Source organism: Trachurus trachurus, assembly GCF_905171665.1.
Source record: "Trachurus trachurus genome assembly, chromosome: 19".
Classification (NCBI taxonomy): domain Eukaryota; kingdom Metazoa; phylum Chordata; class Actinopteri; order Carangiformes; family Carangidae; genus Trachurus; species Trachurus trachurus.
The window spans coordinates 12170-39756 of record NC_139913.1 but is presented as its reverse complement, the minus strand read 5'-3'; the positions used below and the strand labels follow the sequence as shown (position 1 = coordinate 39756).

At 44.6% G+C, this 27587-nt stretch overlaps 1 protein-coding gene across 1 annotated transcript; it reads left to right on the top strand.

Moving 5' to 3' along the window:
* On the top strand, nt 1–25442 carry LOC311002740 (protein NLRC3; the record flags this gene model as incomplete). Its single annotated transcript, XM_083994195.1, has 9 exons — nt 1–88; nt 6430–6540; nt 11989–12067; nt 12196–12415; nt 12899–14699; nt 14796–14969; nt 15364–15537; nt 18594–18640; nt 24916–25442. Exons 2-9 carry the CDS (start codon nt 6431–6433, stop codon nt 25440–25442), a joined length of 3132 nt encoding a protein of 1043 aa, XP_083850321.1. The 5' UTR covers nt 1–88; nt 6430.
* Between the last annotated feature and the right edge of the window lie 2145 nt (nt 25443–27587).

Genomic DNA, 27587 nt, shown 5'->3' with positions numbered 1-27587 from the left:
TGAATCAGTGTGAGGACAGAGAGGAGGGAGCCCCTCCCTCTAAAACCACTCTGTGGGGGGAACATGAGAGCCAGAGCAAAGCTCAGAGGTGAGATGAGGATCTCTAACTGTCCATGACTCTTCTCCATGTCAGAGCTCAGCACTCACATCACTGCACCATCATTATTCACACTCACTGTCACAACAACTACTCAACAACAACTTAGAAATTATAATACTTAAGTATGAAGTGTCTAAGTGAAGGAACAACCAACCACTGATTCATCAACTGATCAACTAAGATGAGGTCAGATCTGCTTAAAATGAATCTTTATTCTGGTCAAACTACAACATTTCATTCATCACTTGTTTCTTATCAGGATGCAGCAGCAGAGACCAGACTCTCCTGAACCCAGCTGTGTGTCCATGAGGAGTGACCGGTCTATGGGTCACCCTTATAACTTTAAAGAAGGAAAAGTTGCTGATGGAAGGTAAGAACTGCAAACTTAATATCATGATAGAATCCTGTCTTGGTCCAGAGCTGCATAGTTTGTATTTGGACTGAACTACCTGCTCAGGTAGCTGCTGATGTTCTGATTTAACACAGTAACTGTTTTTATATGAATGTTAATTTAACCTAACTTATTAACAACCCCAACAAATAAATATGTTTCATCAAAATAAATTGTCAACTCAAGGCTCCTGACTGGTTTCTCTGAGATAAATGGGATTAAAAGTGGACATCCAGAGACACATGGGCTTAATCTACATCTGTCCATGACTCTTCTCCATGTCAGATCTCAGCACTCACATAACTGCACCATCATTATTCACACTCACTGTCACATAAACTACTCAACAACAACTTAGAAACTAGAAAATTTCCTCTCGGGAAATTTTGAATGGGCCACGGGAGCTACTGCGGGTTGTGCCATCTCTGTCAACATGGGAATCAAACCCACGATCTTAAGGTCAAGACAGAGCTGATCAGACAGACACATGATCATCTTTCTATAAGCACTGATATGGAGGAGCTGTAATCACATTAGGTTACCTGTGTGTGTGTGTGTGTGTGTGTGTGTGTGTGTGTGTGTGTGTGTGTGTGTGTGTGTGTGTGTGTGTGTGTGTGTGTGTGCGTGCGTGTGCGTGCGACTGTAATCACATGGTGTGTGTGTGACTGTAATCACATGGTGTGTGTATGTGTGTGTGTGTGTGTGTGTGTGTGTGTGTTTGTGTGCGTGTGTGTGCGTGTGTGTGACTGTAATCACATGGTGTGTGTGTGACTGTAATCACATGGTGTGTGTGTGTGTGACTCTAATCACATGGTGTGTGTGTGTGTGTGTGTGACTGTAATCACAAGGTGTGTGTGTGTGTGTGTGTGTGACTGTAATCACATGGTGTGTGTGTGTGTGTGTGTCTGTAATCACATTGTGTGTGTGTGTGTGACTGTAATCACATGGTGTGTGTGTGTGTGTGTGTGTGTCTGTAATCACATGGTGTGTGTGTGTGTGTGTGTCTGTAATCACATGGTGTGTGTGTGTGTGTGTGTGTGTGAGACTGTAATCACATGGTGTGTGTGTGTGTGTGTGTGTGTGTGTGTGTGTGACTGTAATCACATGAAGCTGGCTCTAGAGTCTGTGTGTGTGTGTGTGTGACTGACTTGACACATAGTTAGTTAGTAGCTGCATCCTGTGTCAGTCTGATTTAGCTGTGTCTGTGTTTATAAACATTTAAACGAGCGCCAGGTGGATTGTTTATGAAGTTAACGAGCTCTGGCCTGAGGATCAAAGAGGTTACCACGGCGATAGGGCCCCCCCAGGCTGAGACAGACAGAAACGTGGAGAAAAAGAGCCATTTTCTGCCTCTGCACCGGTCTCACATTTAGGCTTAGGGTGAGAAAACGGTAACTCCTATCAGAACAAAACACAGATCAACGTTGCTCTAAGGACTTACTGAAACTTTTGGTACGATTTGGTGTTTCTACAGTAAATATTTTGGCGACGCTGGCAGTTTTAAAACATCAGGCCGTTCTGCTTCTCTCAGAAAATATTTGTATTGGACTCAATGAGGAGCAGAGACAGACGTGGCCGCACTCAGAGGCTGATTCTGTAAGTTCTGTAAGTCTCTCTGATATTTTGAGCACATGAATTGATAGATAACAAGTTTGTCTTACAAATTCTGAAAAAATTATGTATGTAGAGTGTAAATTGTGGCCGTGCTGACAGTTTATCCAGAAAAAATACAGAATGTTTCTTCACTCTCTCCCACTCTAACCGATGATGTCACGCACTCTGACACGAACATTCCGTGCAATACACACCCATTATAATCTCATAATTTCTCCAAAAATGATCATGGTCATTGATCAGGGATTGATCAAAAACTATATGACCTATCAAAACGTGGAGTAATACGACAATACACAAGACTTGTGTCTACTGTTTAAAGTTTAAATGGAGTCTCTAGGTGAAAGTATGCCTGAGCAGTAGACTTTTGTTAAAATCCAATGATTGGTCTTTTTCGCTCTTTTTTTTCCGCCCGTCCCATTGACTTACATGCAAAAATTTTGCGCAGTATTTCGCGACTTACGTCGCGTAAAATTCGTAAACTGTTGAGAAAAGTAATAGCACACCGATCCCGATCAAGACGCACGTTTTGATATATAATATGTGATGTGATGCGAATCAAAAAAGCGTCCGGAAGAGGACGGAGAATAACTAGAAAAAGCATTTCCAAGAATGGAAATGGTGTGAATGCTGAAAGCAGCTGAACGCTGTTGCAGAATTAGCAAACAGTGCAAACCATACAAATGTTTGACCAAGGTAGGAATCGAACCCACAACCTCATGGTCAGTAGACTTCCACTCTGCCTCAAAGCCACAGTATACACACAGTTACAGAGACTGTTGTCTGTTGATGAGCTGCACTCTGTCTCACTCTGAAGTTAACGAGCCCAAAGTTGCACCTGTTGGAAACGCACTGTGTCAACACCAAGAAAGCTTGAGAGTCAAGCCTGAATGACTTAGAATGAACATTTCTGTGAATTTCAGGCTGAGAGCAGCAGTTTCAACATGAAGCAAGTTATCAGAAGTCAACAGAGGACGACTGGGAAAATAATTCACTATAATTGTTGTTGAGGCAAGATTTGAACCAGGAATCAAACCCACAACCTCATGATCACTAAACCTTTACTCTGCCACTTCGCCACAGAGAGCACAGACATAAGTATGTTGCCATTGTAATGTGATGATGTGCTGCAAACTGTGGCACTAGGAATTAATGCGTCTCTTAACGAACACCTGTAACCAATTGAGGGTGGGGGAGGGGAGCAGAATTCAACATAACATAAAAAGAGTGCTTCCCTTGGATTTGAACTAGTGACCTTGGGGTTGGCAAGCAGCCACCTTACCCACTGGACTACAGACAGAGTTGTGGAGAAGAGAGGTTGAGACTTTGATGAATGTGAGATTTTTCAATGATGCTTAAAAGAAGCAAGCAGACAGCAAGCAGCCCAGCAAGCTAACCACTAGGCTACAGACAAAGCCAGTATGTGAGGGGCAAAGAAAACCTTTAATAAGAGGATCACTGGCTTCTGCTTAAAAAAATAGTAAGGTAAGTGCAGAAATTAGCCACACCAAGTAAGAAGAGGAGTTTTTTGTGACCTGTGACTATTTTTTGGTGAATTAAAACGGATTAAAAAGCACTTAACAGCAAGTTACAAAGTTGAGCTCCTTCTCCTGCTGCTGTGAAAAAAATGCATTGGTCTGAATGAGAGCAGAGAGCTCCCTGGCTGCATTAAAAAAATATATTAAATTATTCTCTGAGTCTCTGTGCATTTTTGATGGCATTGTGAGAAAGAAGACAAGCGTGGCTACAAACTGTTTCCAAAATCATGAGTGTAGAGTGTCATTTGTAGCTTTGCTGGCAATTTCAGAAGAAAAGTTCCAGTCGCTTTTTTGGATCTGCTGCACTCTACGATGACGTCACCCACTCTGACCCAACCCCATACACACTCATTGAAAAGTGTGAAATTTGTCAGAAATCCTCATGTGCTTTTAAAGGATTTATCTCAAAAACGGTACAAGCTATGAAAAAGTTGTAAATACAGGATGAATACATTAGAAGTTTGTCTACAGCTCAGAATTTGAATGAAGTCTCTAGCTGAAAGTATGTGGACGCTTTAAGGGCTGAAAGAAGTAAGAAGATTTGAAGAGTTTCAAGACTGTTCCAATGCATTCTCTATGGGGAAAAAAAAAATCAGAAATAGTTGAATATTGCAAAAAGTATGAATAGTTGAAAAGAGAAAAGTAATAGCACACCTGTCCCGAAAAGGCTGAACATTTTGATGTGAGAATTGTTGAAATAGCACAAAGTATGAAGGACTAGTTAAGTGTCAAAAGTATAAAGAAAATGGCCGAACAGAAGAACAATAGTGTGAATGCTTCCAGCATTCACACTAACTAGAAAATTTCCTCTCGGGAAATTTTGAATGGGCCACGGGAGCTACTGCGGGTTGTGCCATCTCTGTCAACATGGGAATCAAACCCACGATCTTAAGGTCAAGACAGAGCTGATCAGACAGACACATGATCATCTTTCTATAAGCACTGATATGGAGGAGCTGTAATCACATTAGGATAATTGTGTGTGTGTGTGTGTGTGTGTGTGTGTGTGTGTGTGTGTGTGTGTGTGTGTGTGTGTGTGTGTGTGTGTGTGTGTGTGTGTGTGTGTGTGTGTGTGTGTGTGTGTGTGACTGTAATCACATGAAGCTGGTTCTAGAGTCTGTGTGTGTGTGTGTGACTATGAGCTGCATCCTGTGTCAGTCTGATTTAGCTGTGTCTGTGTTTATAAACATTTAAACGAGCGGCAGGTGGATTGTTTATGAAGTTAACGAGCTCTGGCCTGGTTACCACAGCAACTCCAGGTGGTTACCACGGCGATAGGGCCCCCCGCAGGCTGAGACAGACAGAAACGTGGAGAAAAAGAGCCATTTTCTGCCTCTGCACCGGTCTCACATTTAGGCTTAGCATGACAAAACGGTAACTCCTATCAGAACAAAACACAGATCAACGTTGCTCTAAGGACTTACTGAAATTTTTGGTACGATTTGGTGTTTCTACAGTAAATATTTTGGCGACGCTGGCAGTTTTAAAACATCAGGCCGTTCTGCTTCTCTCAGAAAATATTTGTATTGGAGTCAATGAGGAGCAGAGACAGACGTGGCCGCACTTAGAGGCTCCGAGTTTAAATTCTGTAAGTCTCTCTGATATTTTGAGCAGATGATGAGTGACAGGACAAGTTTGTCTTACAAATTCTGAAAAAATTATGTGTGTAGAGTGTAAATTGTGGCCGGGCCGAGTTTGGAAAGAGAAAAAATCTGGAGTTTTTCTGGCATCTCTCCCACTCTAACCGATGATGTCACGCACTCTGTCACGAACATTCCGTCCAATACACACCCATTATAATCTCATAATTTCTCAAAAAATGATCATGGTCATTGAACAGGGATTGATCAAAAACTATATGACCTATCAAAACGTGGAGTAATATACCAATACACAAGACTTGTGTCTACTGTTTAAAGTTTAAATGGAGTCTCTAGGTGAAAGTATGCCTGAGCAGTAGACGTTTGTTAAACTCCAATGATTGGTCTTTTTCGCTCTTTTTTTTACGCCCGTCCCATTGACTTCAATGCAAATTTTTGCGCAGTTATTCGCGACTTACGTCGCGAATAATTCGTACACTGTTGAGAAAAGTAATAGCACACCGATCCCGATCAGGACGCACGTTTTGATATGTAATATGTCCTGCAACTCTTCGAGTTGCAGGACTAGTAGCGAACCGAAAGTTGGCCGGAAGTGGAAAAATAATAAGAAAAAATCCACACAATAACAGTAGTGCCCGGGCTTCGCCCGGGCACTGGTCCCTGCAGCTATTTCATAGCTGTTGGGACCAGTGCCCGGTGCGATTGCCCGTGGCCCTAACTAGGAAAAAATCCACACAATAACAGTAGTGCCCGGGCTTGGCACTGGTCCCTGCAGCTATTTCATAGCTGTTGGGACCAGTGCCCGGTGCGATTGCCCGCGGCCCTAATGATAATACTAAAGCATGAACTGTCTAAGTGAAGGAACAACCAACCACTGATTCATCAACTGATCAACTAAGATGAGGTCAGATCTGCTCAAAATGAATCTTTATTCTGGTCAAACTACAACATTTCATTCATCGTTTGTTTCTTACCAGGATGCAGCAGGAGAGATCAGACTCGCCTGAACTCAGCTGTGTGTCCATGAAGAGTGGTGGGTCTATGGGTCATCCTATTGTCTTTAAAGAAGGACAAGCTGCTGATGGAAGGTAAGAATTTAAAATGGAACCTTATTATTATCATCATAAAGCTGTCTGGGACCTGAGGACTAAGAAACATCACATCATTTTCACATGTTTGTATCAGGATGCAGCAGCAGAGAACAGACTCGCCTGAACCCAGCTGTGTGTCCATGAAGAGTGGTGGGTCTATGGGTCATCCTATTGTCTTTAAAGAAGGACAAGCTGCTGATGGAAGGTAAGAATTTAAAATGGAACCTTACATCAAGCTGTCTGGGACCTGAGGACTAAGAAACATCACATCATTTTCACATGTTTGTATCAGGATGCAGCAGCAGAGAACAGACTCGCCTGAACCCAGCTGTGTGTCCATGAAGAGTGGTGGGTCTATGGGTCATCCTATTGTCTTTAAAGAAGGACAAGCTGCTGATGGAAGGCAAGAACTGTAAACTTCATATCATGATAGAATCCTGTCTTGGTCCAGAGCTGCATAGTCTGTAGTTGGACTGAACTACCTGCTCAGGTAGCTGCTGATGTTCTGCTCCATTGAGTCCACAGTTGTTGGTGACACCTTGTAAAAAGCTGAAGCCACATTAGAGACATTCAGACTTTAAACTTGACTGGTAAACCTGACTTGTTGACACCAGTGAGGTGAGCAGTGAATTCCTGAATGGTTGACTGAACAACAGCTGTATCTCAAATGCTTTAGGTCAGTGGTTCCCAACTTTAAAAATTACCTGACCCCATAAACAATACAAAGTTAAAACAATTTGTTCTCAGAGCACTTTTTTATGGTAATGATAAAGACGGAACATTCAGGACTGAACTGAAAGCAGGGAAACATGTAGGGATCTTCCTACATGGTTACATGCTGCTATTCCGACATGCCGCTATTTTGACATTGACTTCTAATTGTCGGAATAGCGGCATTAACATTATTTTTCAAGCGTCCCACTATTCCGACATTTTTTTTTTCATTGTCAGAGTAGCGGCACTTTACTATTTTTCAAACATTCCGTTTTTCCGACATTGATTGATTACGTTATAGTCAGACATGCTTCTGATTTTTCATCTGAGACACTGTTTCTCATACACAAATACATAGGCCTAAGAGAGAAGAAAAAACAAACCCGCCAAGTTCCGGCAGCAGCGCACACTGATCTGCAGCTACTGAGACTGTTATTATTCTGTCACCTAAGTTAACGAGGTGCACGTGTCGTCTGTTTGGAGCTGACGAGAGAATAAAGAGCGAGACAACGCGGCCCTGAGGAGGAACTGTGAAGGACTCAGCTGTAATGGAAAATGACCTAAACCAAGTCCAGTAGAGCTGTAACTGTGTAGTGGAAAGGCGTTCAAAGTAATGGTAACTATCGTCCTGCTTTACATTGTTTTAACATAGGTAAAAGAAAAAAAAAAGATTTTCTGGAATAAAGGGGCAGATTACATAAGATTCTTCTTCTTTCTGCTCCCTTTTGTTGAGATTTGGGAGGTTTTTGTTTTTATTGTAGCTTATTAAAATGCAAGATCATTTTTCTGACTGATTTATTGCCCGATGCCATGTATCTCGCTCCCCCCCCGCCCGTTGTCTTCATTGTCACTTTGTTGTCACTTTGTTGTCACTTTGTTGTCACTTTGTAGCCGCTCCACAGAGCGCACATGGCTAATTAATATGCTGACCATATATGGTTGTGTAGACGTTCCGGGGGCGGAATATGGTGCGCACCATTCTTGGATCCAGTTTGATTTATCAAAGAGAAATTGCGGAGAGTTGGTCACGCACAGTTTGATAGATCTGAAAAAGGTGTAAATATTTTGGGTGTCTTTTCGCCGTAGGCCTAAGCAAAACATTTAGTAGCAGCAGTTTTACACGGCTTACTTACAGTTTTGATAAATGAGTGAGCCCCCCGCACGAGTCAAGACATAATCATCAGCCAAAACTGCAGCTTCGGAGACTGACTTAACCTTGCACTGATTGATGTATACAGCAAATGTGAGGAGGAATAGAGTCTTTAAATTGTTCTAACACAATGAGATCACAGAGACCATCTAACCACATCAGAGGCTGAACACCAATGTGCAAAATGGGACGAAATGTCACGAGCAAACTCAACATGTGTTACACCCCAGCTAGGGGTGTCTGAGGAGCAACATTAAAGTGTGACATTCTCTCCCCAAAACTCAAGCAGCCACAGAGCCAGAAGTAAATAAACCAATATTTATTGGTACAGATTAAATGATAATTAAATAATGACAGTGTTCAGTAACTTCGGGGTGGACCTAGGCCAAAATAACAAACAAAAGAGGATCTAACTCAGAGGGACAAACTAACCTGCAAAGGAAACCAAAAACAACAGAACACAGGCTGACCTCCCTGACTTAACCAAAAACAGGAGAAAACTGGATAACTCAAATGGCGGTCCACCCCTACGGGAGAACACAACAAAAACTAAAGGTGGCTGGTTGGGTGAGGGGGAGGAACACGTGGTCTGCCTCGCTCTGGCCCAGCTGCCGACTGCCACTCAGGGTTTTTATGCCAGGACCCAGGCCCGCTCTCAGACGCCGCACCAATCACCCGCCAGCTCAGAAGCGCCGCACCAATCGGGACCAGAGGGGGAGGAGTCTGGCCACCCGACTAAGGAGCTGCAAAGACATAAACACACACGCAGGCACACCTACACACATACCCAATACACACCAATACACACCAAGCCAGCGACGGCAGAAATACATATGCACCCTTATAATCACCCAGGCCAAACGACGGCAGTCGTAACACATGTCTTTGTCTTTCACCCCTCTTCCAGCCCCGAAACCTCTGCCTATAGGCCTCTGGGACCAGTTCATAGGCCTTTAGCACTGCAGCCTTCACCTTTGCATGAAGCATTTAGCAAGGTGAAGAGGGCCTGGGTGGGCTTTCGAACCACAGACTCCCGGGTAAGAGTCATGCGCACTAACCACTTGGCCAAAGGGACATCCCCTTGGCCAAGTAGCCAGGGCGCATGATCAATTGGAGGCATAGTGACAGGACCCTCAACTGTCACACATGCTGTCCACAGGACTAAGGGCAGAATAAGCCTCCTGAGCCTTACCTGTGAACACACACTGCAACATCAAAGTTCTCTCAGCATCAGGCCACCCCCTGGCGTCGGCCACACACTCAAACAACGAGAAGAATGTGTCTGGGTCCTTTTCATTAAACTTGGGCAGCAAACACAGACAACCTGCAAACATCAAAACCAGATGAACCAACTGCCTGGCCTAACACCCCAGCACCCAAGAGAGACTCACTAGCCTTCCCCTCTCTTATCAACTCGAGTTTCATCTGCTCAAGTTTTAACCTCTCCCTTTCTAAGGCAACCTGCACTTCTGCGTCCCTGTCTTTCTGTGCCTGCTCTGCCTTCAGCCTTTCACACTCCCAACTGAAAGCGCAACCTTTCTCTTTCAAACTCTGCCTTCTCTCTCTCCACCTGCATATACTGTTCAAACGACAGCTCCCAAGAACCCATGGGAGCTTGCCACCTGGAGGAGGTTTAGTCTGCTCAAGCTTCAAAACCCCCTCTGACGCTAGCAACCCCTCCACAATCAGCGTTGGGTATAGTTACTTTGGAAAGTAGTTAATTAAGTTACAACGTTACCATCAATTAAAAGTAATCAGTTACTATACTGCATTACCTATGAATAAAAGTAACGTGTTAGAGTACTAAATTAAAAGCCTTTTGCAGCGCCTCGTACATGCTGCAACTTAACAGACAGACACACAGCAACGAGTCCTGACGAATAACATCAGTCATCCAACCAAATTAACTCTGCAGGATAACAATAACAGGAAAGACAGCCAGAAATATGCCACATAGCGGTTTTTTTTTTTGATCGCAGAACTGATCAAAATTCAGCTATGGAGTAGAGATCCGGGTTGGACCGGGGGAGAACTAAGCTGCCGCTCGCCGAGAGGGCGCTGCTGAAAGCGGGCAAGCACTGAGAGCCGGCTGCTTGTTGCTGCTGGAGAAGCAGGTCCGTACGTGGAGCTTATCTATGGGACCTTAAATTGGAAGTGGATTTTTTTTGCGGTCGATATAAGCTTATCACCAACGCAGAGTGTGCATTTTACCGTTATGTTCTTGTCCTTTTCGCTGGCGAATTGAAACGCACGCGCACACACAGGTAACGTAGGTCAGCAGGGCACAGACGCATCACAGCACTGCACCTCGGCTGACACATCGGCAGGTTCCACAGTAGCCTACTGTCTGACAAAAAGCAGGCTGCAGTCGGGATTTTCCTTTCCTTATCCGGCGAAAAGTAACGGATTACTTCTTAAAAAAAATAACTAAGTTACTGATTGCTCAACTCACAAAACTAACGCAATACGTTACACGTTACACAAAAAAAGTAATTAAAGTACTCTAACGCGTTACCCACAACACTGTCCACAATGTCCCTGAGACCAGCCTTCTTAGGCACATGATCAGGCTTCTTCCAACCGAAATGCACAGCTAACTCAACTAAATCAGCAAAGCAAGGGTTAGCAAACTGCGCCAGCGTGCCACGACTTGGCCGCTTCAACATCTCCGCAACCAATGGGTTCCTATGTTCCGCCGACATGGTGCACCCAACCAGACCCTACACCAAACAGTCGAAACTCTGTGCAACACAACACAACCTGAGCAGCGAACCGCAGCGCAGCAACCACACAGAGCCCCACCACAGAGAGAGTTCAAATGAAAAGGGGTGTCCCCCCCTAACTGCCTAACCATAATCTAAATAACTGAACCATAGTCTTCATGTGTTGCACTGGCGGCGGGAATTTACACACCCGCCCGCTTGCATTTGGGGAAGGCAGACAGCCTTCAGCCAAAGCTACGGATGGTGCCCCCGAGACAACTGCAACACCACACAGGGTCCCAAAAATGTCCCTTACCTTAGCAACCTAGAAACCACAAGCAACCAAACACAAACCCACCAGCTACCATGGGCCTCCCCCAAACTCAGTTTCACCCAAAAAAAACAGCCCCCGAATGCAACATAGGACGAGTCCCCATTTGTTATGCCCAGCTCGTTCGAGAGCATAACAACAGAGGGAGGACCACACGGTTGCCAGGTAAAGTAACAATACATTTATTAAAGGTAAAAAAAAAAGACCAACTTTGTGTGTAAAACAGAAAGGAACCCAAAATAACCAAACAAACACAACCAAAACCAAACAAGGCTGTTGGAGAGTGCTGCACAGCACCAGCCATCCAGGAGGGAGAGAGGCCGCCATCTTGGAACCACCAGGCTTATATAGTCATGCACCAGGTGGAGTGAATACCCCAACGAGGTGGGAGGTATCGGGAGCACCTGAAAGGGAGGAGCACAAGCAGGGCAAGCAGCAGTATGCAAGAGCCGGAGGGCCATCACATTATAAATTATTATGAAAAATAAAAAAAATACTAGGTAAGACTGTATAAACTAGTTTAAAAACAAGTACTTATGAGACATAGAAATTACATGATGACACTCATATGGTTGAAATGGTGGGCACTTAATTTTACAACTGTGAACCACCCTCACTCTCTGGCTCTTGACTCATGACTGAGTTGTCTACCAGTCACCTGCCATCCTCAGTGGAGGAATTGAAAATCAGCCACCTTCATATTTAGTGTCAGATTGGAGTCAGTCATTTTCCTCACGGTTGAAGTTTTCTCCACAGAGTTCAGCAGAAGATCTCAGAGGTCCACAGTGATGAGTCTGAACAGCAGCATCAACCAGACCTGGACTCCATATTTATGGTCTGTACATGTACAATCACACTGTTACTGTTAACTCCATCAACCACAGCCACAGAGATTCAGACTGACACATGAATCACATGTTGTCTTCACATGAAATGAAATGTTCAGTTTTTCATCTGTTCCAGATGCTGGAGGAGAACATTGTCACTTTTGTGAAGAACGAGCTGAAGAGAGTCCAGAGGCTCCTGACACCAGATTACCCAGAATGCTTTGAGACTCAGAGGAAGGATGATGAGATGGTGGATGAAGATCAGAGAAAGAGCAGCAGAGAGTCATTTCTGAAGATCACATTGAACTTCCTGAGGAGAATGAAACAGGAAGAGTTGGCTGACTGTCTGCAGAGCAGTAAGAGGATTTCTCTAATGATTTAAAGCATAAGTAAGCGGAATATTTGTGTTAATATAAGTCTTAAATAGTTATATCTTCCGACAGCAATCACTTATATAGAGCGTTTGGTCCGAAACAAGGGTCTGTCAGTCCCTCTGCTCTGCTGTAAGCCGAGGAGAAAACTTTCCTTGTATCCTACAACCTTTATCCAATGAGGAGAGAGAACGACATAAAGGGGCGGTCCTCTCTGTGTGTGCAGCCAAGGGATGCGCGTGAATGTGGTGATGTAGGGACGAGGGCGGGGGCTGCTAACTCTATCGGCAGACAAGAAGTTAGTCAAAACGACCGGATCGCTTACTTTTGCTTTTAGAAGAATGGAGCATTTCCTAGTGTCTGAAGGGATGGAGTGAAATATGTTATGATGATCATTCTGTAGTGGTGATATATGTTAAAATACTGACTTTATAATTAATTTACTGATCTCATTTTTTTTATTTTCAGAAAGTGCTGCTGCAGTTTGTCGACGTAAACTCAAATCTAAGCTGAAGAAGAAGTTCCAGTGTGTGTTTGAGGGGATCTCTAAAGCAGGAAACCCAACTCTTCTGAATCAGATCTACACAGAGCTCTACATCACAGAGGGAGGGGCTAGAGAGGTCAATGATGAACATGAAGTCAGACAGATTGAAACAGCATCCAGGAGACCAGACAGACCAGAAACAAGCATCAGACATGTTGACATCTTTAAAGCCTCACCTGGAAGAGAAGAACCAATCAGAACAGTGATGACAAAGGGAGTGGCTGGCATTGGGAAAACAGTCTTAACACAGAAGTTCACTCTGGACTGGGCTGAAGACAAAGACAACCAGGACATACACTTCACATTTCCCTTCACCTTCAGAGAGCTGAATGTGCTGAAAGAGAAAAAGTTGAGTTTGGTGGAACTTGTTCATCATTTCTTCACTGAAACCAAAGCAGCAGGAATCTGCAGCTTTGATCAGTTCCAGGTCGTCTTCATCTTTGACGGTCTGGACGAGTGTCGACCTCCTCTGGACTTCCACAACACTGAGATCCTGACTGATGTGACAGAGTCCACCTCAGTCAACGTGCTGCTGACCAACCTCATCAGGGGGAACCTGCTTCCCTCTGCTTGCCTCTGGATAACCACACGACCTGCAGCAGCCAATCAGATCCCTCCTGAGTGTGTTGACATGGTGACAGAGGTCAGAGGGTTCACTGACCCACATAAGGAGGAGTACTTCAGGAAGAGGTTCAGAGATGAGGAGCAGGCCAGAAAGATCATCTCCCACATCAAGACATCACGAAGCCTCCACATCATGTGCCACATCCCAGTCTTCTGCTGGATCACTGCTACAGTTCTGGAGGAGCTGTTGAAGACCAGAGAGGGAGGAGAGCTGCCCAAGACCCTGACTGAGATGTACATCCACTTCCTGGTGGTTCAGTCCAAAGTCAAGAAGGTCAAGTATGATGGAGGAGCAGAGACAGATCCACACTGGAGTCCAGAGAGCAGGAAGATGATTGAGTCTCTGGGAAAATTGGCTTTTGAGCAGCTGCAGAAAGGAAACCTGATCTTCTATGAATCAGACCTGACAGAGTGTGGCATCGATATCAGAGCAGCCTCAGTGTACTCAGGAGTGTTCACACAGATCTTTAAAGAGGAGAGAGGCCTGTACCAGGACAAGGTGTTCTGCTTCGTCCATCTGAGTGTTCAGGAGTTTCTGGCTGCTCTTCATGTCCATCTGACCTTCATCAAATATGGAGTCAACCTGCTGTCAGAAGAACAATCAAGCTCCCGGTGGTCAAGACTGTTTAGAAACAATCCTGAACCAACACTCTACCAGAGTGCTGTGGACAAGACCTTGCAGAGTCCAAATGGACACCTGGACTTGGTCCTCCGCTTCCTCCTGGGTCTTTCACTGGAGACCAATCAGACTCTCCTACAAGGTCTACTGACAAAAACAGCAAGTAGCTCACAGACCAATCAGAAAACAGTCCAGTACATCAAAATTAAGATCAGTGAGAACCTGTCTCCAGAGAAAAGCATCAATCTGTTCCACTGTCTGAATGAACTGAATGATCGTTCTCTAGTGGAGGAGATCCAACAGTCCCTGAGATCAGGACGTCTCTCCACAGATGAACTGTCTCCTTCTCAGTGGTCAGCTCTGGTCTTCATATTACTGTCATCAGAAAAAGATCTAGACGTCTTTGACCTGAAGAAATACTCTGCTTCAGAGGAGGCTCTTCAGAGGCTGCTGCCAGTGGTCAAAGCCTCCAACAAAGCTCTGTATGTGACATATATCCATCTGGATTAACTGATAGAAACAAAACAGAAAATGCATTTTGTAACTGGTGCCCTTTTGTTTTGTTTTTTACTTTTCAGCCTGAGTGGTTGTAACCTCTCAGAGAGAAGCTGCAAAACTCTGTCCTCAGTCCTCAGCTCCCAGTCCTCTAGTCTGAGAGAACTGGACCTGAGTAACAACGATCTGCAGGATTCAGGAGTGAAGCTGTTGTCTGTTGGACTGGAGAGTCCACACTGTAAACTGAAAGGTCTCAGGTAGTGTGATTTTGGTCAAGGCTTTGATTCATGTAGCTCATCAATACTTGTACCTGCTGAAATATTGATACTTCTTTTATATGTCGTTGATGATTTCTGCTCACCCATCTGAGTTATGTCATCTTTTCTGATTAATTGGATTTATTGTAATATAGTTCGGTAACAGTGCGTTTATTAAAATATTCTGGTTGTCAGAAAAAAACAAGATAATGGATTCAATCTTCTCACTGTATCTGCATGATATGACTGGACACAGAGCTATGAATTAGAAGTAGTAGAAGTATGAAGTATGCTGTGTGTGTGTGTGTGTGTGTGTGTGTGTGTGTGTGTGTGTGTGTGTGTGTGTGTGTGTGTGTGTGTGTGTGTGTGTGTCTGTGTGTGTGTGTGTGTTCAGTCTGTCTGGTTGTCTGGTCACAGAGGAAGGCTGTTGTTCTCTGGCCTCAGCTCTGAGATCCAATCCCTCCCATCTGAGAGAGCTGGACATGAGCTACAATCATCCAGGAGACTCAGGAGTGAAGCTGCTGTCTGCTGGACTGGAGGATCCACACTGGAGACTAGACACTCTCAGGTATGGACACATGGACAGACAACAGCAGCTCTCACATTGTGGCCCTGTCCTATTTTGCACATTTAATCACACTTACACTAAGCACATGAACGCACACGTCAAGTTCCCAAGTGTGCAAGTGTGTCCCATTTCTCTGACAACAAAAACTTATGGTAAGACTGCACCGGAGGGTGAAGTCTGTTGTCATCAGAAGCTACAAGCCATGTTTGGGAAATGCCACTTAAGAAATTTTATTTAAATAATTTTGTGAGCAAAAGCTCCCACACACTGTCATCACTTGCAGAGGTTTTATTGAGCAACGTTTCAGTCCTGAGACCTTCGTCATGTTCTAAAGGTGTGTGTCAGGAGCGGGAGCTTTTTCTCACGTTACTCGACCACCAGGTCTTCTCCTACGCACCTGTCCGTCCGTGCCGGTGTGCACAAGTTTCAGCCTAATAAAATAATTTTGAATTTTTATCTCATAATATAATTATATAATAATTATATATGTTACGGACCTCAAATGAGTGGCTCATAAGGCCCGGAACACATCAAAGAAAAGAATCGGAAACAACTGTTGCCACCAAAATATAACAAATGTTTATTGGTTCAAACAAACAAATACTTAAGAAAGCAACAAACCAAAAGGGTTGGAGGTTCCCGGCCAAAACAAACAAAAGAGAGGGGAACACTGAGCCAGCCATCGGCCGTCGTACTCAGTGTTCACCTCCAAAACTAAGACTGCCTAACCACCCACTAAACCTAAGTGAGAGAAAAGGTAACCCGAAAACAGGACTACCGGGAACCTCCGAACCAAAAACCAAAATAACAAAGGCTCAAAGGACTTCTGGCATGGGGGAAAAACCGGAGCCTCTGTCTCCTCACCCGTTAGATAATAATGTGGAATTGATACAAAGGGGTCAAGTTTTTTAAGATTGTCTCAAATATTCTTTCAGTAAGTCTGGGCACAGTCCGGTGAAATAAAACATATAACGACTGTACTCCAGAGTATTGAAACCAGAGGTCACAGACTATAAACTTCTTATTATTTTATGGAAGGCTTCATTTTCTGCCCCTCTCTCGTCGTTGTCGTCCCTCCTTGAGCTCCACTGTCTCGGAGTTTGCGGTCCAATTGGATAGCTTCTGGATAAAGTTTTACATTTAAAGGGAAATTGCATTGGACCGTGCTGCACATGTGGATCAGACCTGGTTATATTACTCCAGACAGAGGTCTGGTCCTCCCTGATGAAACATTCTGGGCCGCTGAAATAGGTGTTTCTGCTTGACTGCTGTAATAATTGTGATTTTTTTTTTATGTTATGTTATTTAATTTCATGTTCTTGACTTTCAAGTTCAAGTTTAACTTTATTATACTCAAAGAGAAAATGAATTTGGTCATTGCACAGCCCATGTCAGATAGATAAAAAAAAGAAATAGGGATAAATAAATATAAACATACATACAAGCGTTAAAAAAACATAGAATACATACAAACAGGCATACAGGTCACTTCAACATTATCTGCTGTTGAGCATTCTAATTGCTGTTGGCACTGGTCGATTTGCCATATCTCACAATTCTGATTTTTTGCTGGAGGATTCTGCCCCCTGGCCTACCACTCCTTTGGAACCTTAGATGGAGTGGGTGCGTGTAATCATTCATGATCTGTTCACCCTTTTTTTAAATCAGCTCTTTGTACAGTTGGGTTGCCAATGCCTGATCGATCCCAATGATCCTACTGGCTGTCTTGATCATACGTCGTAATTTAGCTTGATCCTGAGCACGCATATTATCAAAAGTACAGAGGAGGCCAAAGGTAAGAACGCTCTGCAGTACAGTTTTATAAAACATTTGGAGGATACGTCGGTCTATCCTGAAATAGTTCAACCTTCTAAGGAAGAACAGCCTCTGCTGTAGCTGCCTGGACTTACTTGTTGCTAGATCGCTGAATTCAAGTTGGTCATCTATTTCAACTCCTTGATATTTATAGGTTGAGACCCTCTGGATTTGCTCACCATTTATGTTAGAGGGGGGGGGGGGGGGGGGCACTTATCTTTCTTTTACTGAAATCAATTACTCCCTGTCAAAACCCTCCACAGATGTTCTTTCAGATTTTAAAAATCCGACTAAGGCTGTGTCATCTGCATATTTAAAAAACTTATGCTCAGAAGAGGCTGCTTGACAATTATTTGTATATAAAGTATATAACAGAGGACAAAACACACCCTTGAGGAGCACCGGTGTTGATGATCTTTGGTGATGAGAGAGGTGAATTTTGTTGTCTTTTTTGGGGGTTAATTTTACTTTCACATCTCAGCATTTTCACCCTTGATCACATAATTCTGGCTTTTTCTCAATTGATCATAATTTGTTACGTGAGTATTTTAATCCTGTGTTTTGTTGTTGTTGTTTTTTGCGGAGTTGGGCTTCAACATTTATAATTTGAATCTTGCACTTTTGAAACACATTTGGAGCAGATGAGACTGTGACCCAGCAGCAGACTGTTTATTCAAACTGTTGCTGTGCACTGTTACTTCTGTCATGATGGAGTTCCTTCTGTGAACAGATGAAAATATCTAAGCAGAGACTCCTGATAGACTCTGCTCAGAGCTTGGACATGTCACGTTCTGAATGACAAACAAAACTCATTGTTCATGCAGAGCAGTTCAGCTCTGTTGACAAGAAGATGTCCACCTGCAAACACAGCATTCAACAAATCCTCACTCTAACATTCTTATGTTCAATAGATTTTGCAAACCATGAACATTATATTTTCTCATATGGAGAGAAGGTGTCAGAGTTTTGCTCTAGTGTGAACAATGGCACTCAGACACAAGGCTGCACTTGTCAAGAATGTCCCACTTGCTTTTAAATATTCCCACATTCTTGGCCACTTAATACATGCCTGCACACTAAACAAATGTATGTTCCACGAAGCAAAACGTCACCAAAGTGTGTGTAACCAAGTGTGGAGAAATGGGACAGGCCCTGAGTCTCTGTCTCTCTGACTAACTGAGGAACTCTGCTTCATGTTTCATGGTGGATGAAGTTGATCCTGACTTTGTTTCCTCCTCCAGGGTGGACCATTGTGGACCTCAGAGACCAAGACCTGGTGTGAGGAAGTGTGAGTGTGTTTGAAGTTTGATTCATGAGAACACAGCTGCACATGTTACACTAGATTGTGACATTTTCCAGACACACAAAGTCTAATTTCTCCAGAGTTTCATTCAGCTTTTGTTTTTGCCAGTGTGGCTGGAAATATGTTAGAATTCAATCCATTTAAAATCCACAAACAATAAACTGAACATATTGATCCAATCAACCTAATCAATACATGTTATTAAGAGTGGAGCCAACAGAAAGCCTAAACACAACAGGCTATAATTAATGTGACAAAGATGATTCAAGTGATCTGAGGTGGATTTACCTTCCAGTTCCTCCCTGAGTGGCAGACCTGTTGGTGAAGCACTTTGTAAAGTCTGTTTCCATGACAACACAAACTAAATCAGTGCTCACCTTTCAGAGCTTCAGTAATGATGATGTAGAAATGATGCTTTCCAGCTGATGGATTCATTAAAGTGTAAACCTTTTACCATGGGCTCGTGTATTAAAACCCACCTTATGTTATGAAGATGAAGCTTTAACTCTTATCAAATGTTTTATGGTAAAAGACACATTGTAGTGAATGGACTTACATAATTCACCCTTGCACTTTGTAGTTCTATACACTTATGTCATGTGATTAGTTCTTATTGTGTTATGCATGTAGGAAGTACTGTTCCGGGATCACAGTCCCTTTAAGAAACTATGTTGTTGTCATGACGACGAGCCCCTGCTCGTCTTTTGGTTACTGTACGTCGCCATCTTAATAATCTCTTTAGCAAGTTAGTTTACTTCCTGTTTCAATAAACGAGGCACACAGTTTGTGCACTCAAGCTGAGAAATTGTTCTTACCTTTTCAATGCAATTTCCACATTGGTGACCCCGACGTTTTTTTTGCTGGACGTATCCAGAACCACGACACGACCATGGCCGCGAATGCTGTTATCCTCAAGCTTCCAGAATTCTGGGAATCGTCAGCGTCGGCATGGTTTGCTCAAACCGAAGCACAGTTCGCGTTGCAGGACATTACCGCTGATGCAACACGGTACTACTACGTTGTGTCTCTCCAGCGACTGAGAAGTATGACACGCTCAAAGCCCACCTGTTGAAAACGTTTGAACTGTCAGACGCTGAAAGAGCGCTTTTCTCCCTTCAGGGGCTGGGTGACAGCAAACCGTCTGAGCTCATGGACCGTATGCTGGATTTACTGGGGGAGCACAGACCCGATTTTCTTTTTGTCCAACTTTTTCTGCACCAGCTGCCTTCCACAGTAAGGGCTGCGTTAGCCAACACCACGATCACTGACTGCTGTGAACTAGCTGGAGAAGCTGATAAATTTTTCCTGGCAAGTCAGGGACAGTGTGTCATGGCCACACTGCCCACGCACATTGCTCCTGCGGTGGATTCCACGCTCGTCGCTGCAACCTCTTCCCGTCAGCTGCACTCTTCAAATGAGTGTCGGCCGTGCAGGCAGGCTACTTTTTATTCGGGACAGCATCTCCAGGTGACGTTTTCTATGCGACACGGGAGCACAGAGGAGCGCCCTGCCTGCATCCCATCTGGACACGGTGACTTACAGCCACGGCCCTCCTATGGAAGCAGCAAATGGGACCCCCATCCGCACGTATGGACAGAGGTACGTTGAGCTATGTTTTGGCGGGCAGCGGTTCGGCTGGAACTTTGTCATAGCGAAGGTCGCCGTTCCCCTCCTGGGCGCTGATTTTCTGTGTGCACATGGACTGCTGGTGGATGTACAGAACCGCCGTTTGATTGACGCTGTCACGTTCTGTTCATATACATGCTCGCTTGGGGGGGCTGATGCCATCCGGTTGTCGAGCATGCTCTCCTCCTCAGATGATTTTCACCGTCTGCTTGCCAGTTTTCCAACCCTCACTCAGCCCACTTTCTCTGCGTCTGCTGTGAAGCATGGTGTGGAGCACCATATCGCCACTACGGGTCCACCCGTCGACGCCCGTGCTCGGCGCCTCGACGCGACCAAGCTAGCCGTAGCTAAGACTGAGTTTTCAAACATGGAGTGCCTGGGTATTGTACGCAGGTCTGACAGCCCGTGGGCCTCACCCCTTCACATCGTCCCCAAGCCTGGTTGCGGCTGGCGCCCATGTGGTGACTACAGGTGGCTGAATGAAGCGACGACACCTGACCGATACCCTGTCCCCAACATTCAGGACTTTTCAGCACACCTGGCTGGTATGGTGACTTTTTTTCTAAAGTGGACCTTGTCCGGGGTTATCATTAGGTGCCTGTACGCTCACTGGACATTCCCAAAACAGCAGTAATCACACCGTTTGGACTTTTTGAGTTTTTGAGAATGCCTTTCGGCCTTAACCCTCTGGTCTTGATCGTTTTTACTCCCGTTTAGCTTGTTCGTGGCCAAAAATGGCCACCTACGGAAAAGGCTGTAATTTTTGGGAATTTTAATTTTTTTTCAAACTTTCACTGCATAATGTTTTTAATTAACTTCCGTTCTTGCCATTCATTTAAAAACTCAGCCCAGTCTTTTCAACGTCTCATGGACTCTGTGTTACGTGACCTGCCTTTTCTTTTTGTGTACCTGGATGATATCCTGGTGGTGAGTGCGTTCAAATCCCAGCACCTGGTGCACCTCCGAGCGCTTTTCGAGCGGCTCAGCCAACATGGACTGATTATCAACCCTGCCAAATGCCAATTTGGGCTCTCCACCATTGATTTCCTGGGGCACAGAGTCACCAAAGACGGGGTGGTCCCACTCCCATCAAAGGTGGAGGCGGTTACGCATTTTCCACGCCCGCCCACTGTCAAGGCTCTGCAGGAGTTCCTCGTCATGGTAAACTTCTACCACCGTTTCATCCCTCAGGCCACTCAACACATGCGACTACTGTACAAGGCCTTGAAAGGTAGTCCCACACACGCTGTGGACTGGACTGAGGAGAGAGAAAAAGCTTTTGCCGACACCAAGGCCGCCCTGGCGGACGCCAGCATGCTCGCACATCCGTCTCCCATAGCCCCCATCGCCATCACCTCTGACGCCTCAGACTACGCTGTCGGTGCCGTCTATGAGCAGTGGGTAGGCGGGGCCTGGCAGCCGCTTGCCTTCTTCAGCCGTCAACTACGCGACAGTGAGCGGAAGTACAGCACTTTTGATCGAGAGCTGCTTGGGCTCTACCTTGCCATCACACACTTTCGCCATTTCACCGCTTTCGTCGATCACAAACCACTCACTTTCGCCATGGCCAAGGTGGCTGAACCATGGTCCACCCGCCAGAAACGTCACCTGTCCTACATTTCAGAGTTCACCACAGACCTACGTCACATGGCTGGAAAAGACAACCCGGTGGCAGACTGCCTGTCACGGGCTGTGGCAGGAGCAGTCCATGTTGGCTTGGATTACAGCCGCATGGCAGCAGACCAAACCACAGACCAGGATGTGCAGCTCCTGAGAACCTCGACTACAGGTTTGAAAATAGAGAACGTGGTTTTTGATGATGCCGGCACCACGCTCCTGTGTGATGTTTCCATGGGCAGCCCTTGGCCAATTGTTCCAGCAGGATGGACAGTTTTCAAGGTGGACAGATGGACACGACGAGTTTTCAAGGCCATCCATGGTCTTTCCCACCCCAGTTCGAAAGCGTCACAGAGACTGGTGGCAGCGAAGTTCATTTGGCACTGCCTCAAAAAGGACGTTAGAGACTGGGCTAACACTTGTATTGACTGTCAGTGGGCCAAAGTACACCGCCACACAAAAGCCCCGTTGGAGATGTTCCCGGTGCCAGAGAGACGTTTTGATCATGTAAACGTGGATCTTGTCGGCCCTCTGCCCTCCTCTCATGGTTTCACTTACCTGTTGACAATGGTAGACAGGACCACACGTTGGCCTGAGGCTGTGCCACTGTCATCACTGACGTCTGTGGAGGTGACGCGGGCATTCAACGGCACCTGGGTTGCCCATCTCGGCACCCCTTCGGACATATCCTCTGACCGTGGGGCGCAGTTCACATCTGAGCTGGGGAACGACATTGCCCAGAGCCTTGGGGTGAAACTGCACCGCATGACTGCATATCGCCCGCAGGCTAATGGCCTCTGTGAGCGGTTTCACAGATCGATGAAGGCTGCTCTTCGTGCTGGCTGCCGTGGGTTATGCTGTGCATCAGGACTGCACCAAAGGAAGACCTACAGTCCTCTTCCGCGGAGCTGGTTTATGGCCAGCCTCTGCGGGTTCCAGGGGATTTTTTTCCCCAACACCACCGTACCTTGGTCAGCAACTCTACAGCGGGACACGCTGCTGGACAATGCAAGGCTTTTTGCACCTGTTTGTACCTCACACCACGGCCTACCTCAGTCACATGTCCCCGCTGGGCTACAAACAGCTGAATATGTCTTTATCCGGCACGACGCCCACAGGGGACCCCTGCGCCCGCCCTACGACAGCCCATTCCGTGTGTTGGAGACAGGGGACAAACACTTTGTGGTGGATGTGGGCGGCAAACCTGAGCGGCTCTCCATTCACCGCCTCAAACCAGCTCAAACCAGCTCATCTGGATGTAGCTAGGCCCATTGAGTTGGCTCAGCCCCTGCGACGTGGGCGGCCTCCAGCTCTGCCCCCACCCCCCGCTCCCCTCCCCTCCACCGCCCCCACGCTTCGAACACCACGCCCTGGTCGTGGCGGGACACCTGCCGCAATAGTGCCTGCCCGGCCTCCTGTACGGCGTAGTCGTTGTGGCCAGGTAATACGGCCACCTCACAGATGACTGTTTTTTTTTCTCTCATATGGTGAATTCTGGGGGGACGTGTGTAGTGAATGGACTTACATAATTCACCCTTGCACTTTGTAGTTCTATACACTTATGTAATGCGATTAATTCTTATTGTGTTATGCATGTAGGAAGTACTGTTCCGGGATCAAGGTCCCCAGACCAAGTGGTATATGAATACATTAGAAGTTTGTCTACAGCTCAGAATTTGAATGAAGTCTGTAGGTGAAAGTATGTGGAAGCAAATGAGGTTCAAAGCAGGACCAGTAGTTTCAGAGTTTGAAGACTGTTCCAATGTATTTCTAATGGGACAAAAAAATCAGAATATTTGAAAAAGTATAAATAGTTGAAATGAGAAAAGTAATGCCGATAATGTCCAGAAAAAGCTGCACGATTTGATATAAGAATTGTTGAAATAGCACAAAGTATGAAGGACTAGAAGAAAACCCTAAAAAGGCGGAAAGTAGTAAGAATATAAAAAGAGAATAAAGAAAATGGCCGAACAGAAGAACAATAGTGTGAATGCTTTCAGCATTCACACTAATAAATAGATGAATAAGTGGCAGAACATTAACAACAAAATATAAACAGCATAACAATTGAGGCATGGTCATGATCTTTACGTATCATTAATTATTATCAATTTGTTTGTGACTCGAAACAAATACTTTAGGACTTGGTTGGTAGTTGCAACATAGGGACTTTCTCCCACCTCTGGTAGAGGGTGTACACATCATTTCTTTGTGCATCTGATCCCTGGTCAGTGAAAAGCAGCTTCAAACCAGTCAGTGGAGCCTCAGTCCTCTGACTGGATATTCATCAACACTGAGTTAAGCTTTTTGGAGCTTTTGGACCAAACCATTCAGACTGTTGTGAAACTTGTTTGACATTTGATGTCAGAGGTGTGAACTTTGTGCTAAGTGTGAGCTCTTTGATGGAGCTGATGACAGTTTTAGAAAGCAGATGGTTCAGAGCTTCTTTGTGCTGCAGTGGAAGATGACGATCCAGTTTCATTAGTGACACTTGATTGACTCCATGTGTTTATTGGTGTGGATCTCCATCAGCCTCATCCTCAGGTCTACACCAGAAGAAAAGCACAACATTGTTGACGTCTTGATTCTCATCTTCACTGTATACTACCTACTGCTGTAACATGTTATGTCAAAATGTCATAAGTAAAAGAATGTTATGTCAAAATGTAAAAAGCAAAAGAAAAGAAAAGATTACGATAAAGATTTTATTCTGTGGGTAATGGGGGCGGGACTAGATAAGCTTTCCCTTTCGGCCATGTGTATTGTATTATTTGAACTAAGATGAAGTGTGATGATGATGATTTAATTGACATGCCCGAAATAAACAAATTGATTGATTGATTGATTGAACTGTTGATGTTGTTACAACTGGATTGTTGGATTTTCATTCAAATGTAGTGAAACTTTATTCACAGTATAAAATCCTATCAAATGTCAGTTTGAATGTTTCACTTTGATTAATTGTCATTGAAGTTGTTGATAACTGCAGCTGTGTTGTGTCTTGTTCTCTCCATCAGACGCCTGTGAACTGGAACTGGACATGAACACAGTGAACAAATGCTTCAAACTGTCTGACGACAACAGGAAGGTGACATGTGTGACAGAGGATCAGTCATATCCTGATCATCCAGACAGATTTGATCTCTGTTATCAGCTGCTGTGTTCAACTGGTCTGACTGGTCGCTGTTTCTGGGAGGTCGAGTGGAGAGGATGGGTTCATATATCAGTGAGTTACAGAGGAATCAGAAGGAAAGGAAACAGTACAGACTGTTGGTTTGGAGGAAATCATCAGTCCTGGTGTCTGAGCTGCTTTGATGTTGGTTACTTTGTCTGTCACAACAACAGACAAACATCTGTCTCCTCGTCCTCTGTCTCTAACAGAGTAGCAGTGTATGTGGACTGTGATGCTGGCACTCTGTCCTTCTACAGTGTCTCCTCTGACTCACTGATCCACCTCCACACCTTCCAAACCACATTCACTGAACCTCTGTATCCTGGGTTCTTGATCAGTCCTGGTTCCTCAGTGTCTCTGTGTCCTCTGTAGGTCCGACTGTCTCTCCTGGGGACAGAAACTGTGGTGGCATTTTTTATGAGAAGTGACATAAAAGTTTGAAAACAACAAGACCAATGAAAATAATGTTATGCCGCCTTTAACAATCAAGTATGAGCTGTTTTATTATTTCAATAATGACCACATCATATTTTTATGTTATTTTGTGTTGGTTTGAATAGTTAGAGTATAGTTATTTTGTGTTCCTATGTTGTTTCATTGCATTATCTCTGCCGACTGCCATCATTTGCCTCCAAAAACTTACCGCATGCTCTTTAGCACCACTTAATGGATGAGCGTGTGCACTTCAACAGGTTCTGAAGGAGAGTAGGGTGCGAGTGGTGAAACTGGAGATGGGAAATGAACTATATATGACCCTTATAACACATTCTGCTGAGCTAGGAGTTTTGGGTACCTGCAGGTGCATAGAATGGCCACAAGGCAAGAACCGAAGGAGCCACACTCCAATGCATTGGAGGCTATGGCACCATCTCAAATAAGACTAGAAGAGTGACACACTTAGAGAAGAGCATGAGGCTGAAACCAATTTATTTTACTTTCGTTAAAGAGTGAATAAAAGACAACTCTACGTCGGATCCATCTTTTTACAGCGTCTTATTGGAGTCTTTGAGGTTAATATACTAAAGTTATGTTGAATAGATTTAAGGCCCAAAAAGATGAACTTATTCTTCATCAGTCTAGTCATCAAAGTTTAGGATTAAAATGGACTTTCTGGCTGATGAGGTCAAAGGGAAAGCAACCTGGAAATTATAGCTGCTGCGCAGCGATGGGTCGGGTCCGGGCTACTTTTGGGCAAATTTAGGCAATTCTGAGCAACTTAGGCTGTCTTTACACTGCACGGTTCAAGTGGCCCAATTCCGATTTTTTTCTCTCAAGTGGCTCAGATCGGATCTGTAACATGAATGTGTAAACGGGACAAATGCGCATGGAATCGGATATTGTCAGATCAGATTCAGGCCCCCGTTATATGTGGAAATAAATCAGATACAAATCGGATCTCTGCCAATGCGTCTGCAGTCTAAACAGACAGATCAGATCTTCCCTGGCAATGCGTGTCATACGTCATCAATGATAATATTAATTCACGTGCTCACGCGTCTCGCTGAACCTCTGTAGTCCGTGATTGACACGTGGGGCTGACCTGGACTACCGTGGCCAGCTGTGGCCAGCTGTAATCACTGTCACAGGTGTTACAGTGTTTAATAAACTCGTCGTCCCTGTAAATGAGGGAAACCTCAGTGACCAACGAGTTAAAATAAAGGTTTAAATAAATAAAATAATAATTTTTGTGGTGTCCGTGCATCTGTTTTTTTCCCCCCTCATTAGTTCTTGTTTTCATATAGCCACTACAGTAACATTCATTTCTATGCGGATCGATACGAGGGCAAGCGAGGGAGCGCGAGATAAACACCAGATTTCACGTTTTCCTACCGGCAAAAACTGAACCGAGCCGATAAGAAATCAAGAGAGGAAAAACAAACATTGTATACAAATGTGTGAGGCTGTCCCGTCCTCACTACGTGAGCGACGGAGGATCAAACGGTGGCACAACTGTCACCGTCACTCAGCTGCTCATCTCACAGCAGCTCCGCTCCACGCAGCCACTTCACTAACGTTATTTTGTAACGTTCACTTTGTAACTGACATGTCGGATATAAACTCTGAACACCAGACTCACCTTTGTTTAAAAATATTATTATATTATTACGTGACAATTTCCTGAAATCACTAGTTTATTTCCAGCGGGTTGTTTCATGCAGCACAGCAGGTGTAAATGCAGATTATCAGATCTGGGTCACTTCTGATAGAACATGTAAATAGACCGTCAAAAAAATCGGATATAGGCAACAAATCGGAATTGGGCATCAAGGCCTGCAGTGTAAAGACAGCCAAACAGGAGAATAGGAAGACAAGACAGTTGACCTTATAATGTCCAATTTGCATCAGTTGAGGATTGAACCCACAACCTCGGGAACCAAAGACCATTGTCTATAGCACTGAGCTAATTGACAAGTGGCAGATCAACAGTGGCTTCACAAATTGAGTAAGCCATTCACTGTCGTGTAGGCAGAAAAAGGAAAAATCAGTTTTTGAGGTAAAATAATGATATGTATTTGT